Genomic DNA, 20,189 nt, shown 5'->3' on the forward strand with positions numbered 1-20,189 from the left:
TATGTGGGTAATTTAAGGGTTAATAGTGTTATTATTAATAAACTTGTTGAACCTTTACTTGTGCTTGTCCTTTGTCCACCTTGCAAATAAGGGCACCGGGGTAAAACCTTGGAGTAAGTAAACTGGTTGAAAGTATCTGAGAATTAACAGGTACAACAGTACCGCATGGTAGGTTGTTGCATGAAGTTAAATCTCACGGGATCCAGGGTAAGGTATCTAAATGGATACAAAATTGGCTTCTTGACAGAATGTGGAGATGCCAGCGTTGGATCTCTTGGTGTAGCCTGTTCTTGACAGAAGGTGGTTGTAGAGAGTCGTTTTTCAAGCTGGAGGCCTGTGACCAGCGGTGTGCCTCAGGGATCATTTGGATGAGAATATAGGGGACATATAAATGACCTGGATGAGGAAGTGGAGGGATGGGTTGGTAAGTTTGCTGACGACACCAAGGTAGGTGGTGTTGTGGATAGTTTGGAGGGATGTCAGAAGTTGCAGCGAGACATAGATAGAATGCAAGACTGGGCGGAGAAGTGGCAGATGGACTTCAACCCGGATAAGTGTGTAGTGATCCATTTTGGCAGATCCAATGGGATGAAGCAGCAGTATAATATGAAGGGTACCATTCTTAGCAGTGTAGAGGATCAGAAGGACCTTGGGGTCCGGGTCCATAGGACTCTTAAATCGGCCTCGCAGGTGGAGGATGCGGTCAAGAAGGCGTACGGCGTACTAGCCTTCATTAATCGAGGGATTGAGTTTAGGAGTCGGGAGATACTGCTGCAGCTTTATAGGACCCTGGTTAGACCCCACTTGGAGTACTGCGCGCAGTTCTGGTCACCTCATTACAGGAAAGATGTTGAAGCCATTGAAAGAGTGCAGAGGAGATTTACAAGGATGTTGCCTGGATTGGGGGGCATGCCTTATGAGGATAGGTTGAGGGAGCTTGGTCTCTTCTCCCTGGAGAGACGAAGGATGAGAGGTGACCTGATAGAGGTTTACAAGATGTTGAGAGGTCTGGATAGGGTAGACTCTCAGAGGCTATTTCCAAGGGCTGAAATGGTTGCTACGAGAGGACACAGGTTTAAGGTGCTGGGGGGTAGGTACAGAGGAGATGTCAGGGGTAAGTTTTTCACTCAGAGGGTGGTGGGTGAGTGGAATCGGCTGACGTCGGTGGTGGTGGAGGCAAACTCGTTGGGGTCTTTTAAGAGACTTCTGGATGAGTACATGGGATTCAATGGGATTGAGGGCTATAGATAGGCCTAGAGGTAGGGATATGATCAGCGCAACTTGTGGGCCGAAGGGCCTGTTTGTGCTGTGGCTTTCTATGTTCTATGGTTAGTAAGTTTGCAGATGACACCAAGATTGGTGGCATGGTGGACTGTGAGGAAGGTTATCTCCAATTGTAGCGGGATCTTGATCAATTGGGCCAGTGGACTGATGAATGGCAGATGGAGTTTAATTTAGACAAATGCGAGGTGATGCATTTTGGTAGATTGAACCAGGGCAGGATTTACTCAGTTAATGGTAGAGCGTTGAAGAGAGTTACAGAACAAAGAGATCATGGGGTACATGTTCATAGCTCCTTGAAAGTGGAGTCACAGGTGGACAGAGTGGTGAAGGAGGCATTCGGCATGCTTGGTTTCATCGGTCAGAACATTGAATACAGGAATTGGGATGTCTTGTTAAAGTTGTACAAGACATTAGTAAGGCCACACTTGGAATACTGTGCAATTCTGGTCACCCTATTATAGAAAGGATATTATTATTAAACTAGAAAGAGTGCAGAAAAGATTTACTAGGATGCTACCGGGACTTGATGGATTGAGTTAGAAGGAGAGGCTGAGTAGACTGGGACTTTTTTCTTTGAAGCGTAGGAGGCTGAGGGGTGACCTTACAGAGGTCTATAAAATAATGAGGGGCATAGACAAGGTAGATAGTCAATATCTTTTCCCAAAGGTAGGGGAGTCTAAAACTAGAGGGCATAGGTTTAAGTTGAGAGGGGAGGGATACAAAAGTGTCCAGAGGGGCAATTTTTTCACACAGAGGGTGGTGAGTGTCTGGAACAAGCTGCCAGAGGTAGTAGTAGAGACGGGTACATTTTATCTTTTAAAAAGCATTTAGATAGTTACATGGGTACGATGGATATAGAGGGACATGGGCCAAATGCAGGCAATTGGGATTAGCTTAGGGGTTTTAAAAAAAATAGGGGGCATGGACAGGTTGGGCCAAAGGGCCTGTTTCCATGCTGTAAACCTCAATGACTATGAATTCACTTTAGCTAACTCTATCCCCATTTCATTGTAATTCCCTTTATTTAATTAAACAGTTGTTTCCGACCCAATTTTCTTATTCTCAAAATGAATATTAAATTCTATTATATTATAAGCATTACTTCCTAAGGGATCTTTTACTCTGAGGTAATTTACTAAACCTGCGTCATTACCCATTTCCTGATCCAAGGTAGCCTGTTCCCTGGTTAGCCCCATGACATATTGCACAAGGAAACTATCCCTAATGCACTCTATCAATTTGTTGTCACAACTGCCCTTTGCAACTTGATTAACCCAATCAATATGAGGATTAAAGTCACCTATAATTACATGCTGCTATTATTTGCTGATCTATACCCATTCTGACAGTGTGGCTACTGTTTGGTTATGCACTACTCATGTCTTCTTTGGCGACAATGTCTTCTTTCCCTTGCTGTTTTTTTAAAAAATCCCCACCCAAATGGACTCTACATCATCCAAGCCTAGATTGTTTCTCACAACTGACCTCATTTCATCTCTCACTAATAATGCTACCCCACCTTCTTGTCTTCCTCTACCTCCCTTCTTGTCTTTCCAAAAGGTCAAATATCCTTGGATATCAAGTTCCTTGTTTTGGTCTCCTTTCATTCATGTCTCGACAATGGCTGAGATGATATCCATATATCTCGATTTGCGCTGTCAGTTTGTCTATCTTCACAAAATCTTTAGGCTAACCCTTTCGACATTTTTAATCACCTTAACTTTTCTTTGTACTGTGGCCCTATTTCCCCCTCTCCATTGATTACCATCTCTCGTTTTTGCTTTTCGCTGTTCTTACTTTTAGTTGGCCTTGTTTCTCTTTCTCTTGTCATCATGCTTAGGTTCTCACCCCCTGCCATTCTAGTTTAAACACTCCTCAACCACACCACTAAATAATCGCCTGAGGACATTAAGATGTCTTTCTTTCCAGTTGTGTATAATTCATTCAAATCATCAAGCATTGTCCACACACACAATTAGCATTTATGGAACTTGATCATATCCAGTAGAACTTCAATGGGGAAATATTTTAAGGTAATACCTACACTAAGCAACCAGCATACACAGAATTCAACACAGACAATATGATAAAGGTATTCTCACCTCTACAGTCCTTGATAATAACCTACCATATAAAGAAAATTCTGCTTCTTGACCTGTGTCACTTTCACTGGAAGTGGATGTCAGGCTGGTTGTCAGAGTGTTACTGAGTGACTGACCGACTGACAAACCAGTGGTTGCTGTTGCTACATTGTTGCTACTGGTGACGCTGGAAGTTGACATGGTGACAGTTGATGTGGTACCAGTAGTTGTGAGGTTTGGGAAACTCTGGGCACCCATAAGAGGAGAAGCTATAAGTTTCAGGAAATAAAATATTGAATTACTCCCACGTTCTTCAAAAAAACAAAAAAATTCTTAATGTGAATTTCAGCAATTTGTATAAAGTTCAATGTTTTATTCTTCACCAACAATTATTGAAAACCTAACAGATTGACTTTTTGTGCTTGATTCCTTGATTTTAAAACAGGTGAATTGAAGTAAATAGTTTAAATCCTCTGCCTTATAGCAATTCAAGGCTGTGCTGATATACATAAAGAACAAGGAAAACACAAAATAAAAACACTGCTTTGAGCCAGAATTTAGCGTTTATTCTATTTAATATTATTTTCATTGTTCAAACAAACCAAGTACCCTTAATATTGTTGCCAAATATTAAGTGACAACCATAGAAAATTACAGCTCAGAAACAGGCCTTTTGGCCCTTCTTGTCTGCGCCGAACCATTTTTTGCCTAGTCCCACTGACCTGCACTTGGACCATATCCCTCCACACCCCTCTCATCCATGAACCCGTCCAAGTTTTTCTTAAATGTTAAAAGCATTTACCACTTTATCCGGCAGCTCATTCCACACTCCCACCACTCTCTGCGTGAAGAAGCCCCCCCTAATATTCCCTTTAAACTTTTCTCCTTTCACCCTTATCCATGCCCTCTGGTTTTTTTCTCCCCTAGCCTCAGCAGAAAAAGCCTGCTTGCATTCACTCTATCTATACCCAGCAAAATCTTATACACCTCTATCAAATCTCCCCTCAATCTTCTATGCTCCAGGGAATAAAGTCCCAACCTATTCAATCTCTCTCTGTAACTCAGCTTCTCAAGTCCCGGCAACATCCTTGTGAACCTTCTCTGCACTCTTTCAACCTTATTTACATCCTTCCTGTAACTAGGTGACCAAAACTGTACACAATACTCCAAATTCGGCCTTACCAATGCCTTATATAACCTTACCATAACACTCCAACTTTTATACTCGATACTCCGATTTATAACGGCCAATGTACCAAAGGCACTCTTTACGACCCTATCCACCTGTGACGTCACTTTTAGGGAATTCTGTACCTGTATTCCCAGATCCCTCTGTTCAACTGCACTCTTCAGAGTCCTACCATTTACCCTGTACATTCTACTTTGGTTTGTCCTTCCAATGTGCTCAAGCTCAATAAAAATGCTGGTATCAGAACTGCATGAGGATGCTTGATGGCAAAACACATGTTTTAATTGTTAGCATCATATATCTTGCCATAAATGTCAAAACAAGTGCTTAGTCACCTAAAAAATTTTTTATTAGCAGTAGACTCGAGGAGGAAAATTGTAGGAGGATGGGTGGGGGAAATAAAGGGCCTGCAGGCCCAAATAATAAGGGTATTAGTTGTCAAAATGAGGATCCAGGACTCCTGGTGGCATTAGAAATTTGGAAGAAGAATATTTTCATGACATTGAGGATGACAATTAAAAGATTTTAATGAAATACCAAAATATTTGAGTCGTGAAAAAATCTTACTGGAATCACTTACTTGCAGTACTCATGACATTCCGTCCCAGAGTATTAGTGTTGTTATCACTGCTACTGCGGCTTAGATTCATATTATTGGTGGCGTTGGTACGTGCTATATTAGCAACTCGTCGTACAAAAGATTCCATAAGGCTGGAGGCTTCCCTTGAAGACAGATTGGGCACACTGGCACTCGAGCTCATGGGTGCCCCAGCAGCCAACAGTGAACTTACTGAAAGTCTGTTACTTGCTGAAGAACTAAGTGGACGTTGCGATGTTGCTTCCTTGTTTGATGATTCAGCTACTGAACTCACATCAGGGGAGCTCACACTAACAATACCCATTGATATTGCACCAGATTCTCCAGAATTACGCATTGTGGCATCAGGAACAGACTTCCTATCCACATTTTCACTTGCTGTGTCTGCAGTCAAGGTGCTGGTACTGGCACTGGAAGTTGATCCGACGACTCCTTGGGGCAAAATATCAGCAGCAGAAAGGACAACGATAGGTTCGTGACTGTCTGTACCAGAAGCAGTTGTCTGTTCCAATACGCTTTCAGATCTGCGATCCATTTTAGATGAGCTCAAGCTTATATCGCTGCTACTAGCCACGCTACACACAGAACTGCTGCTTCCTTTTCGACTGGAGGAGCCCGGTGCAGTAGCCGCCATCTTGTCTGGGCAGTTGTTTTTCACCAAGCTGCTCCATGCCTGCGCTGTGCCTGAAACAGTGGATGAAACAGGTTTGGGTGATGGCGCTGAATCAGGGTCGTACCCTGGTGCAAGCTTGAGGTCAAATTTTCCTTCTGCGCCCATACGATAAGAGTTAGAGCCACCAGCATCCCAGGTGACATCAATCCAGCCTGGAAAGGGACAGGAGTTTATCAGACCCAGCAGAAAGCAGACAGTAGCTATATGGACAGCAGCTTCACCCCACGGGACCAGACTATTGCTTTACTTGAAACAGTCACATTGTTTTTACAGCAAATAATTAGCACTGTTAATAGCTAACTTCACAATTATTTTCTGCTGAGTTGTTCACTGTCTGAAGAGGGGTTAAGGGAACCACAGCTAGCACAAAGGAAATCAAAATACTTCTGTGCATTGTGTATTCATTATGACAGCTTAATATTGTTTGTGTTTAACATTTATTTTGGAATTTAAAACAAAATTGTAGTCTGGTCCCAGTGAAGCAGTGCAAGAAGGAAAAATTGAGTAATAGAAAGATAAAGAAATGTAGTATTGCAAATGCCAAGCTGAAAGTCACGCAGAAGAGAGTAATACCTGGCATATAATTAGACTGTATTCAGAACAAAGCATAGAACTGCTCTTGAATTTCAGTTAAATAAAGGAGTTTTGACTGGTAATGATGTGCTGTCTGACATCAATACAATACATCCACACCTGAACTGAAAACTAGCACAGGATAGTTAGTTTCAATTCTGAAAAAGCACATTAAAAAGTTTTCCTTGCTGACAGCGAGATACATTTCAGCAGCAACCACACTATTGAGCGTGGGGCTTCAGCCCAAAACTGTCTAATTCAGCAGCAATCCATTCAGAAAGGTCATAGGGTGGCTGCTGTGGAAAACAGAAAAACTATTACACTGGCACGTAAACTTCCTTCTGAAGTTGGGGCGGAAGCATAGAGTGGGAAGTTTTACTTCACATCATGTTGAGCTACATCTTACGTGGACAAGTGCAGACACATGTACAATAGGAAAGCATCTTTCATCTTGATGAGCAGAAAATTCAATATAGGGCACAAATTAATCATCCCTCCAATCATTAACCAATTTTGCTTGCACGACTATTCTAACCTAACAAACCTTCAAATATCATAGCTTTTGCTTTTCCTAACATTTCTTTTGAAGAATCTCATTAAAAAGCCTTTTGAATATTCCTGCATGTCCTTTGCAAATGAGAACTGTGGGCTATGGAAAAAAGGTGTCAAAAGGTAAATTGCTCCTTCAGAGAGCCTTTGCAGCCTTAACAGGCCAATTGATCTCCTTCTCGGCTGCAACTATTGTGAAATTAGTCAAGCACAACCTGCCCCATGAGGTTCATCCTGATTGAACTGTTTAGCCCATGTGCTTCAAGCTCTTAATCAATTTCATCCTGTACAATTAATTCCAAATGTCGCACCAGTTTAAAATGTTTTGATATAGCTCTCTCTTGAACATAGGTTCAACTTGGTCACCCTCCAACCCAACATATGTTTTTAGAAAATTATGGGTACTTTGCCACTTGGACATTCATGAAATGTTTTTTGCTGCATTTTCTCATCTCCAGTTGTGACCGATGCACATCTTAGTCAGATGTTCCTACAATCTTACTTTCATCGTACTTGGTGAAAACAGAGCCAAAATACTTCATTACATTCACCATTTTCTCAGTCACCAGCATAGGATTCAGAACCCCAAAGTCAGATAATAATTTCTTCCCTTGATGACCCAAAATCAGACAAAAGAACAATCTCATAGCATTGAAAATTTAGTTGTCAGACTGGCAATTTAAAAAAATGCTTTCAATTAAGTAACTGGGCGAAATACTTTCAAGCACCTGCTTTTTAAACCAACTGAGAAGGTGAGTGCAAAGACAAATCATAGAAAAATAAAATCCAAATATTAGTGTTTCCCCACACATCGTGATTGTTCTTAGCTGGCTTGTAAGAATTGGAACACAGAGGTTATCGTAGAGTCATAGAGGTTTACAGCACGGAAACAGGCCCTTTGGCCCTACTTGACCATGCCGCCCCTTTTCTTTCTAAACCCCGAAGCTAGTCCCAATTGCCCATGTTTGGTCCATATCCCTCTACAGCCAACTTACCCATGTAACTGTCTAAATGCTTTCTAAAAGACAAATTTGCACCCGTCTCTACAACTACCTCTGGCAGCTTGTTCCAAACACCATCCTGTGAGAAAAAATTGCCCCTCTGGACACTTTTGTATCTCTCCCCTCTCACCTTAAACCTATGCCCTCTAGTTTTAGACTCCCCTACCCTTGGGAAAAGATATTGACTGTCTAGGTGCTCTATGCCCCTCAATATTTTATAGACCTCTATAAGATCACCCTGCAGCCTCCGACGCTCCAGAGAAAAAAGTCCCAGTCTATCCAGCCTCTCCTTATAACTCAAAACATCAAGCCCCGGTAGCATCCTAGTAAATCTTTTCTGTACTCTTTCTACTTTAATAATATCCTTTCTATATTAGGGTGACCAGAACTGTACACAGTATTCCAAATGTGGCCTTACCAATGTCTTGTAAAACTTCAACAAGACATCCCAACTCCTGTATTTAATGTTCTGACCAATGAAACCAAGTACACCAAATGCCTTCTTCACCACTCTGTCCATCTGTGACTCCACTTTCAAGGAACTATGAACCTGCACCCCTAAATCGCTTTGTTCTATAACTCTCCCCAACGCCCTACCATTAACTGAGTAAGTCCTGCCCTGGTTCAATCTACCAAAATGCATCACCTCGCATTTATCTAAATTAAACTCCATCTGCCATTCGTCAGCCCAATGGCCCAATTGATCAAAGATCCCTTTGCAATCCTAGATAATTTTCTTCACTGTCCACTATGCCACCAACCTTGGTGTCATCTACAAACTTACTAACCATGCTTCCTATATTCTCATCCAAATCATCTATATAAAAAATGACAAATAACAGTGGACCCAGCACTGATCCGAGGCAAACCACTGGGCACAGGCCTCCAGTTTGAAAAACAACCCTCTACAACCACCCTCAGGCTTCTGTCAGCAAGCCAATTTTGTATCCATTTAGCTATCTCACCCTGGATCCCGAGAGATTTAACCTTATGCAACAACCTACCATGCAGTACCTTGCCAAAGGTCTTGCTAAAGTCCATGTAGACAACATCAACTGCACTGCCCTCATCTACCTTCTTGGTTACCCCTTCAAAAAACTCAATCAAATTTGTGAGACATGATTTTTAAGAACATAAGAACTAGGAGCAGGAGTAGGCCATCTGGCCCCTCGAGCCTGCTCCGCCATTCAATAAGATCATGGCTGATCTTTTTGTGGACTCAGCTCCACTTACCCACCCGCTCACTATAACCCTTAATTCCTTTACTGTTCAAAAATTTATCTATCCTTGCCTTAAAAACATTCAATGAGGTAGCCTCAACTGCTTCACTGAGCAGGGAATTCCATAGATTCACAACCCGGTGTGTGAAGAAGTTCCTCCTCAACTTGGTCCTAAATCTGCTTCCCTTTAGTTTGAGGCTATGCCCCCTAAGTTCTAGTTTCACCTGCCAGTGGAAACAATTTCCCTGCTTCGATCTTATCTATTTCCTTCATAATCTTATATGTTTCTATAAGGTCTCCCCTCATTCTTCTGAATTCCAATGAGTATAGCCCCAGTCTACTCAGTCTCTCCTCATAAGCCAACCCTCTCAACTCTGGAATCAACCTAGTGAGAATCTGCTCTGCACCCCCTCTAGTGCCAGTGTATCCTTTCTCAAATAAGGAGACCAAAACTGTACACAGTACTCCAGGTGTGGCTTTACCAGCACCTTATACAGCTGCAACATAACCTCGCTGTTTTTAAGCTCCATCCCTCTAGCAATGAAGGATAAAATTCCATTTGCCTTCTTAATTACCTGCTGCACCTGCAAACCAACTCCTTGAGATTCGTGCACAAGGACACCCAGGTCCCTCTGCACAGCAGCATGCTGCAATTTTTTACCATTTAAATAATAGTCCATTTTGCTGTTATTCCTACCAAAATGGATGACCTCACATTTACCAACATTGTACTCCATCTGCCAGACCCTCGCCCACTCACTTAGACTATCTATCCCTTTGCAGACTTTCAGCGTCCTCTGCACACTTTGCTCTTCCACCCATCTTAGTGTCATCTGTGAATTTTGACACACTACACTTGGTCCCCAACTCCAAATCATTTATGTATATTGTAAACAATTGCGGTCCCAACACTGATCCCTGAGGCACACCACTAGTCACTGATCGCCAACCAGAAAAACACCCATTTACCCCCACTCTTTGCTTTCTGTTAGTCAACCAATCCTCTATCCATGCTAATACATTACCCGTAACACCATGCACCTTTATTTTATGTAGCAGTCTTCCACTCACAAAGCCATGCTGACTGTCTCTAATCAGTCCTTGCTTCTCTAGATCTGTCGATCCTGTCTTTCAAAATACCTAACAACGTACCCACTACAGATGTGAGGCTCACCGGCCTGTAGTTCCCAGGCTTTTCCCCACAGCCCTTTTTAAACAAGTGTGTTAACCAGTGTTCAGGGTAAACACATTCCTACTAGAATGAAGGGCAAGGCTGGTAGAAGTGGGGGACCCTGGACGACTGAAGATTTTGCCACCCTCCAATCTTCAGGCACCTCACCTGTGACGATTGATGATTCAAATATCTCTGCTAGGGGAACTGCAATTTCCTCCCTTGCCTCCCACAATGTCCCGGGATACACTTCATCAGGCCCTGGGGATTTATCTACCTTGATGCGATTTAAGACTTCCAGCACCTCCTCCTCTGTTATATGTACACTCCTCAAGACATCACTATTTATTTCCCCAAGTTCCCCAACATCCATGCTTTTCTCAACAGTACATACTGATGAGAAATATTCATTTAGGATCTCACCCATCTCTTGTGGTTCCGCACATAGATGACCTTGTTGATCCTTAAGAGGCCCTACTCTCTCCCTAGTTACTCTTTTGTCCTTTATGTATTTGTCGAAGTTCTTTGGATTCTCCTTTGCATTATCTGCCAAAACAATCTCGCATTCCCTTTTTGCCCTCCTGATTTCTCTCTTAACTCTACTCCTACACACTCTATACTCAAAGAACAAAAGAAAATTACAGCACAGGAACAGGCCCTTCGGCCCTCCAAGCCTGCACCGACCATGCTGCCCGACTTAACTAAAACCCCCTACGCTTCCGGGGACCATATCCCTCTATTCCCATCTCATTCATGTACTTGTCAAGACGCCCCTTAAAAGTCACTGCCGTATCTGCTCCCAGTACCTCCCCCGGCAACGGGTTCTAGCCACCCACCACTTTTTTTAAAAATCTGCCTCGTACATCTCTTTTAAAACTTGCCTCTCGCACCTTAAACCTATGTCCCCTAGTAATTGACTCTTCCACCCTGGGAAAAAGCTTCTGACTATCCACTCTGTCCATGACTCTCAATCTTGTAGACTTCTATCAGCTCTCCCCTCAACCTCCGTCTACTCTTCAAGGGATCCACTTGATCCCAGCTACTTATGCATGTCATGTGCCTCCTTCTTCTTCTACTTGACCAGGGCCTCAAAATCCTGAGTCATCCAGGGTTCCCTACTTCTACCAGCCTTGCCCTTCACTCTAGTAGGAATATGTTTACCCTGAACACTGGTTAACACACTTTTGAAAGCGTGCCACTTACCAGACATCCCTTTGCCTTCCCATAGACTCCCCCAATTAACTTTTGAAAGTTCCTGCCTGGTACCATCAAAATTGGCCTTGCCCCAATTTAGAATGTTACCTTTTGGGCTATACCTATCATTCTCCATAGCTATCTTAAAACTAATAGAATTATGTTCACTGGTCCCAAAGTGATCCCTCACTAACACTTCTGTCACCTGCCCTTCCTTATTTCCCAAGTGGAGTTCAGGTTTTGCCCCCTCTCTAGTCAGGCCATCCACATACTGAATGAGAAATTCTCCTGAATGCACTCAACAAATTTTTCTCCATCCAACCCTCTAATACTATGGCTGTCCCAGTCAATGTTGGGAAAATTAAAATTCCCTACTATTGCCACTCTATTTTTCTTATAGAATCCCTACAGTGCAGAAGGAGGCCATTCGGCCCATTGAGTTTTCACAGACCACAATCCCACCTTGGCCCTATCCCCACAACTCTACATATTTATCCCGCTAATCCCTCTAACCTAAGCATTCCAGGAGACTAAGGGGCAATTTAGCATGGCCAATCAACCTAACCCGCACATCTTTGGGCTGTAGGAGGAAACCGGAGCACCCGGAGGAAACCCATGCAGACATGGGGAGAATATGAAGACTCCACATAGACAGTGATCCAAGCCAGGAGTCGAACCCAGGTCCCTGGAGCTGTGAGGCAGCAATGCTAACCATTGTGCCACCCCTTTCTCTTGGAGCTATCTGTAATCTCCTTACATATTTGTTCCTCAATTTTCCACTGACTATTTGGGGGTCTATCAAAGTGATATTCCCCTTCTTATTTCTCAGTTCTACCCATACAGACTCAGTGGGCAAACCCTCAGATATATCCCCTCTCAGTTCTGCTAGGATGTTTTCCTTAATCAGAAGTGCAACTTCCCCTCCTCTCTTATCTCCTGTTCTATCTTTTCTCTAGCATCTGTACCCTGGAACATTGAGCTGCCAGTCCTGTCCCTCCCTTAGCCATGTTTCAGTAATTGCTATAATATCGCAGTCCCATGTACTCATCTATGCCCTGAGTTCATCTGCCTTGCCTGTCAGGCCTTTTGCATTGAAATAAACACAGTTTAATCTGGACTTCCCTTGCTCTCTGTTTTACTTTTGCCTGATGTGTCTGGTACTACGATTACTGACACTGCCTTTACTATTTAATGTGCTCTCTTTAACTTCTGTGCTGTCCTCAACCTTCTCTTCTGTCCCACTACTGCTTTGGGTCCCACCCCCCCCGCCAAATTTGTTTAAACTCTCCCAAGTGGCTCAAACAAATCAAACAAGTTAGATCCAAACTTTAAAGGTTTGTATTTGATCAGCAAAAACAATGAAGATTCTATTTTTTTCAACATTTTGCAGTAATTTATGAGCACTTCATCTCACAGTATTTTGAATTCTACCATCGGACATAATGAATTTGGACTGGAATGAAACCTAGCGTCGTGAAATACAGGTGAAGTAGAGAAAACTGCAAAAAAACAGCTCACACGCAAGGTCACAAAAAACATTACCAGCACAGATGCATTTCACACCGAGAATCGGGAATTTACATTTCACTCAAACCTGGGTTCTCGTTTTTAACCATGACAAGAATTTCGAAATGAAGACTCTAGATTTTCTATTCAAGACCACTACACATCACTAAGCATGACAAATACTGCATTTAGTGCTGCAAGGATAAAAACAAATCGTACTGGTTTACCATTATGCAGTTCTCCTGTGATAGTGCCTTCACCTGGTGGATTGCCATCTTGATCTCTCCATTTCCAGTCAATGCCTCTAACTACACGTGCACCTGGCACCATGTACTTCAGAACCTGAGAACGCACCAGGCGTCTTTGTCTCCTTAGGTTGGCTTCTGCTTCCTTAGCTGCTTTTCCTATGAAGGAAACGGAATAGTAAATATCATATCTCTTTTGGAGGGGATAGAGAGAAAAGAAACAGAGAATGATTAATTAATAGTAAATTACATATCCTACATACTATGTTCGGTTGACTATGGTCTGGGAATTTAAAAAAACTAACTTTTTACAACTGTCTATCTGCATTAGGTACAATGTTTATCCAAGTAGCAGACACTTCCAAAACACCTGGTGTCAAATTAGCATTCTTATTGCAACAGTGTACCAGTTTTAAAGCCTTTGGGTTCGATCTGGCAAGAACCTCAAATCCTTTTGTCTGTTCACAAAGGATTTATTGCGGCTGATTTACTTTACAATCATATTCAAAATTTCTGGAACTGTTTTTTTGGCTCCTGCGGCTTTAGTGATCTTGAGCGCAGTCTTACTGAAGGGCCGGCACTCCCCCCCCACCCCCCGCCCCCCCAGTCACACTGTCTCCATTCTGTACATCCATGAAGCAGGGCGATAGGTGAACAGACATGTTCTTGTGTCGTTTTTCAATGTGGTTGTACTTCCTGATGTAGTGCAGGTAATCTCTGCGAATAATAATGGTCCACTGCATCTTCATGTTAGTCACAACACCTGTCAGGATCCGGCCCCAGATTGACACATTGCCTGTGAATGGACACTTCTTGTCAATGCAGGTCCCATCAATGGCCTCGCATGGAGTCTTGAAACCCCAGGCCTACGTTACGATAGTAGCGAGGAAGCTTTTCCTTGCTGCCTTCGCCCACAACTGCCCTCTTCTTTTTCTGGAAGATGGTGGGCTGCTTTTGGCAAGCTCTCTCAGTCTGATTGTCTGCCATCTCGCGCCTCAGAAGGTGAATTCCCTAAAGCATCTGTACCCTAAAAGAGGTGAATTTCCCAGAGACCAACAGAAAGAATAAAAGGACAGGATTCCACGTTTTAAGCTTGTGTACTGTAACAAAGAAAAACTAAAGTCAACATAGATTAAATATTACTTTAGTTTTAAATATTGGTTGTTTACCAATATTTGGAAAGGGTAAAGGTACAAAGGTAAAGGTACAGAAGCAAAACACCGTGCATACTGGAAATCTGAAATAAAAATAACTGCTGGAAATACTCAGGAGGTCAGGCATCATCTGTGGTGAGGAACAGTGTTAATGTTTCAGGTGGAATAATTCTGAAGAAAGATCATCTCCATGCAAGAAAAACCATTTTTGCATTAACTAACTAACACTTCAGAAATATACCTTTCAAAACCCTTTAACAGTGCATCATGCTTCTGGAAGATGGTAGCATTACAGTAACAGTTTAACAGTCACTCCACTGTAGAGATTCACTTCTCTCAGCATTCCAGGTTGAATTCCAGTATCCTTCGACAATTGTTCCCCTTCAGCCCATGTTTTCCCAGATACAATCACCATCAGCAAGGCACACCTGAAATACTTTACACTCCTTAATCCTCCAAGAGTGCCAGATGTTTTGTTCCCTTTCTTTTGAATAGAAACTGAACTCTAGAACAGTGGTTCTCAACCTTGTGTGGGTCTTGGCACACTTCTATACTATAAAAAAATTGGAAGCACACCTATTGTAAGATTTTGAAATGGTCATCAATGTGAATGCTGACTGTTTTTCCCCACAGATTTTTCTTCTTATGTCAGATTTCCAGCATCTGCAGCATTTCACTTTTGTATTAATATTTCGAGTACTATTACCTCAGGCAGAAAAATGGTAACAATTTAAAAAACAGAAGAAAGCTGAATTGCAGGACTGAAGTCTCAACGTAATGTTAATCTCATATCTAGGCATTAGCTGCACATTACTATCGGTACAAATTAAAAGCAAATTACTGCAGATGCTGAAATCTGAAACAAAAACAGAAAATGCTGCAAAACCTCAGCAGGTCTGACAGCATCTGTGGAGATAACAGAGCTAACAGTTCAAGCCTGCAAGCTCTGGGACTCATCCAGACTCAAAACATTAGCTCTTTTCCAGCATTTTCTGTTTTTGTTATTGATACAAGTTATTGGCATGGTTGCAATATTATGATTTTCAGAACAGCATATGCCATTTTTTACTTCTCCATGTCTCTCACTTCTCCCAGGGTTTTCACTTTTTGTGGGGGCATATGGGGCCTTTGTTTTCAGCTCCAAGTCCCGTTGGTCATGCTCAACATAAAAAATCTCAACCGTGCGTGTGTGGCTCTTTCCTGGCCCTGCACGCATAGGAGGCCAAAGGTACTTTGGGTCTTGGAGATGCTGATCACAGAGCTGAAGACGATGGTTAGTTTAGTTAAATGAATTTTTAATCATTTTCAATCTTTTTTGCTGATACACAGGTTGGGAACCATAGCTCTAGAAAGCATCCTGCTTAGTCATTAACATGACATATAAAATTGCTCATCTTGCTTTTGGGTGCTCCTTTATTTTCATGTCTCAAAGAGCAGCTGCCCCTTTTCTATGAAATACAGTGAATAGGTGTTAAAAGTGCTACCACACTCAGATTCTGTTCAAAGTTCTCTCCCCATGGCAACTTGATCATATCAGCATATCTGAACTGAGGTGTTTCTCCACAATTTCCTTTTGGCTTCAAATTAAGATACATTTCAAAACAAAATGCTGAACTTTACAAGACAAGGAAGTCAGAGGACAAAGTGAATAAAAAAGTACATCTGCATTAATTTTGTAAACTAATGTATTATAAATAATTCTGAAATGTTCATGCTTTAACAGCAATTTTCTTACCTAGTTGGTCTTCACATGCACCAGAGACTGTCCCATACAGTTCAAAACCTGAGAGGGAGAGGTAATGAGTCTGCCCACTGGCATTTTTACCCATCTGTTTAATCCGAATATGTCGCCATCCCTGTTTCTCATCCTTCGGAGAATCCAGAGGCCATGTTGCTGTAGACCTAAACATAATTTTGTTTTGAAATTTGGCCAAAAATTTTGACACATCTGGAAACGCACTGTAAGCTTTTGATAAAAACAGTTAAGCATATAAAAACACTGCTGTTTTAGAATTTACCAAACCCTGACTCTACTGGAAAGCTTTGTTTGCACATTCGAGTTTTTCGAGGAAGTGACGATGATGATTGATGAGGGTAGGGCAGTGGATGTTGTCTACATGGACTTCAGTAAGGCCTTTGACAAGGTCCCTCATGGCAGACTGGTGCAGAAGGTGAAGTCGCATGGGATCAGAGGTGAGCTGGCAAGGTGGATACAAAACTGGCTCGGTCAAAGAAGACAGAGGAATAGCAGTGGAAGGGTGCGTTTCTGAACGGAGGGCTGTGACAAGTGGTGTTCCTCAGGGATCAGTGCTGGGACCTTTGCTGTTCGTATATATGATTTGGAGGAAAACGTAACTGGATTGATTAGTAAGTTTGCAGACAACACAAAGGTTGGTGGATTTGCGGATAGCGATGAGGACCATCAAGAGGATACAGCAAGATATGGATCAGTTGGAGACTTGGGCGGAGAGGTGGCAGATGGAGTTTAATCCAGACAAATGTGAAGTAATACATTTTGGAAGGTCTAATACAGATAGGAAATATACAGTAAATGGCAGAACCCTTAAGAATATTGATAGGCAAAGGGATCTCGGTGTACAGGTACACAGGTCACTGAAAGTGACAATGCAGGTGGAGAAGGTAGTCAAGAAGGCATACGGCATGCTTGCCTTCATCGGCCGGGGCATTGAGTTTAAAAATTGGCAAGTCATGTTGCAGCTTTATAGAACCTTAGCTAGGCCGCACTTGGAATCTAGTGTTCAATTCTGGTCGCCACACTACCAGAAGGATGTGGAGGCTTTGGAGAGGGTACAGAGAAGATTTACCAGGATGTTGCCTGGTATCCAGGGCATTAGCTACGAGGAGAGGTTGGAGAAACTTTGTTTGTTCTCATTGGAGCGACGGAGGTTGAGGGGAGACCTGATAGAAGTCTACAAGATTGAGAGGCATGGACAGAGTGGATAGTCAGAAGCTTTTTCCCAGGGTGGAAGAGTCAATTACTAGGGGGCATAGGTTCAAGGTGTGAGGGGCAAGTTTTAAAAGAGATGTACGAGGCAGATTTTTTTTACACAGAGTGGTGGGTGGCTGGAACTCGTTGCCAGGGGAGGCAGTGGAAGCGGATACAGTAGTGACTTTTAAGGGGCGTCTTGACAAATACATGAATAGAATGAGAATAGAGGGATATGGTCCCCGGAAGGGTAGGGGGTTTTAGTTAAGTCGGGCAGCATGGTCGGTGCAGGCTTGGAGGGCCAAAGGGCCTGTTTCTGTGCTGTAATTTTCTTTGCTCTTTGGTCTTTGTATTCACATTCACAATGATATTAAAAATGTCAGGAATTCGAAGGAATGTAAAATAATGAGGATTCATCTCACTGTACCGATGGTGAATGAGGTATAAAGATTCAAGACTGCAAAGTTATAAATCCTAATTTTTTTTATTTTAAAAACCTCACTTTTGGAAGAAAGTACAGGCTTAGAGACCTGTACCGAAGAGTCAGGGTCTTTATTGCACCAGATGGAAAGGAAGGCACCCCAGGAACGAGTTAAACATGGAGGTATTGAGGAAGGTGCTGATACAAAGTCACATGGATCTAGCTCTGTTCAATTGAAGTTTAAACAGTATTCATCTCTATTTTCACTTGTTGCTATTTCTATCATAATTCTCACTTTTGATGAGTTTTTTTAATGTTTTCTATTCAATGTTTACCGTATCCATGATCACTTCTAATTCCAATGACATTGTGAATCCCACTAAATTAAACCTTATTCACACTTTAGGTTTTAGATTTTTAAAGAATTAGGGAACCAAGTGCCTAACCCAGCCAGACAGATCATCACTGACTATGACAACACTGACTTCATCTGTACATACACTGGAGATGCTCTCCCTCGTATTGTGCTGTCATTAAGTCTTTAGAATTAAAACCATTACAAATATTGGACAGAAATTATGAAAACTAAATACCACAATCTCTCTTAATCTTATGTTTGAACTCAAAGGAGATCCTTTATAGTGCAGGAGGCCATTTGATCCTATGAGTGAGAAAGTTTCTCCCCATCTACACTGATTTGAATACCTCTATCAAATTTCCTCTCAACCTTTTCTTCTCCAAGAAAAGGAATCCAGCTTCATAGCTGAAATTCTTCATCTCTCGAACCATTTTCACGAATCTTTTCTGTACTCCCCCACCATCCCCCCTCCAATGCTGTCTTAGCTTCCCTTAAGTATGGCACACAGATAGATGCAAAACTCCAGATGAGGCTGAACCATATCCTATACAAGTTCAACAGAACGTCCTTGATCTGGTATTCTGTGGTGTCATTTAATAAGCCTAGGATATTGTATGGTTTATTAACCGCTTTCTCAATCTATATTGATACCTTCAATGGAGTTCTATCCTCCTCAGTTTGCAATGTTTCCAAGTTTCACATCATCCACAAATTTTGAAATCATCAAGATCTAGGTCATTAATTTATATCAGGAAAAGCAAGGTCCCAATGCTGATCCCTGGGGAACTCCACTACAAACCTTCCTTCAGCCCGCGAAACATCAATTTACCACTACTCACTGTTTCCTGTCACTCATACAATTTTATAGAGTATAGAACAATATCCATGTTGTTACCTTCCCCTTTATTTCATGAACCATTATTTTGCTCGCAAGTCTGTTGTGCAACTTGGTTTCAAATGCTGTTTCTTAGTCCATCTGCACCACAACAACAGCATTGCTCTCATCAGACCACTCTTAGGTCTTCAAAACAAAAATTCCAGTAAGTTAGTTAAGCACAATTTTCCCTCAAGGAATCCATGCTTGCTTTCCTTTATTAACCTCTATCTGTCACATGACTATTAATTTTGTCCCTGATTATTGTTTGTAGAAGTTTTTCCACCACCAAAGTTTAATTGACTGGTCTGTACTTGCTGGGCTCATCATTACACCCCTTTTTGAACAAATGGTGGCACAGTGGTTCGCAATACTGCCTCACAACGCCAGGGACCCAGGTTCGATTCTGGTCGTGGGTGACAATGTGTGGAGTTTGTACATTCTCCCAGTGTCTGTGTGGGTTTCCTCCAGGTGCTCCGGTTTCCTCCCACAGTCTAAAGATATGCAGGTTAGGTGGATTGGCCATAATAAATTGCTCCTTTGTGTCCGAGTGGCCCTGATGGAACCTAAACAGAGCCCCGCTAAATAGATTATTCCTGCGTAAGTGCCGCTTCATAGTGCGCATCAACAGCATCTCCCAACACTCTGCTAATGACTCAGAGTAGGCTGATAGAGTGGTAATTGGTGTGGCAGGAAATACCCCCTGGCAATTTTCTACATTGTTGTGCAGGTGCCAGCATTGTAGCTGTACTGCAACAACTTGGCTGGGGGGCGGGGGGGGGAGGCAGCTAGTTTTGGAGGTTTTCAAAAATACAGATGGTATGCTGTCATGGCTCTTATCCTTCGCTGTATCTAGTGCATTTAGCTATTCCTTGATATCACGTGGATTAAATAGAATTGATGGAAGATCGGCATCTGTGATGCTTCGGACTTCAGGAGAGGTGGAGATGGATCATCCATTGAGCACTTCTGCTGAAGATTGTTGCAAGTGCATCAGCTTTTTGTCTTTTGCACTGATGTCCTGGGTTCCTTCATCATTGAGGATGGAGGGTTTTGCAGAGCTGTCTCCTCCAGTTACGTGTTTAATTATCCACCACCATTCATAACTGGGTGTGGCAGAACTGTAAAGCTGTTTAGTATGCAACTAATCC

The 20,189-nt window shown here is 42.3% G+C and overlaps 1 protein-coding gene and 1 pseudogene across 10 annotated transcripts in view; both read right to left on the reverse strand.

Annotated features, from left to right (window-relative positions):
• The window catches only part of hectd1 (HECT domain containing 1), a 133,302-nt gene that overhangs the window by 22,522 nt on the left and 90,591 nt on the right, over window positions 1-20,189 (reverse strand). For 5 of the 10 annotated variants that reach the window (XM_078233680.1, XM_078233675.1, XM_078233679.1 and 2 more), the window contains exons 23-26: window positions 16,174-16,340; window positions 13,267-13,443; window positions 5,135-5,836; window positions 3,413-3,634 (exon numbers count right to left, since the gene is read on the reverse strand). In XM_078233680.1, the coding sequence (XP_078089806.1) occupies window positions 3,413-3,634; window positions 5,135-5,836; window positions 13,267-13,443; window positions 16,174-16,340 (1,268 nt within the window). Of the gene's footprint in view, window positions 1-3,412; window positions 3,635-5,134; window positions 5,978-13,266; window positions 13,444-16,173; window positions 16,341-20,189 lie in introns of all 10 variants that reach the window. The other 5 variants (XM_078233678.1, XM_078233673.1, XM_078233677.1 and 2 more) reach the window with 1 other exon arrangement.
• LOC144507063 (small ribosomal subunit protein uS17 pseudogene) lies at window positions 13,789-14,346 on the reverse strand (annotated as a pseudogene).

Source organism: Mustelus asterias, chromosome 18 (genome assembly GCF_964213995.1).
Source record: "Mustelus asterias chromosome 18, sMusAst1.hap1.1, whole genome shotgun sequence".
NCBI lineage: Eukaryota > Metazoa > Chordata > Chondrichthyes > Carcharhiniformes > Triakidae > Mustelus > Mustelus asterias.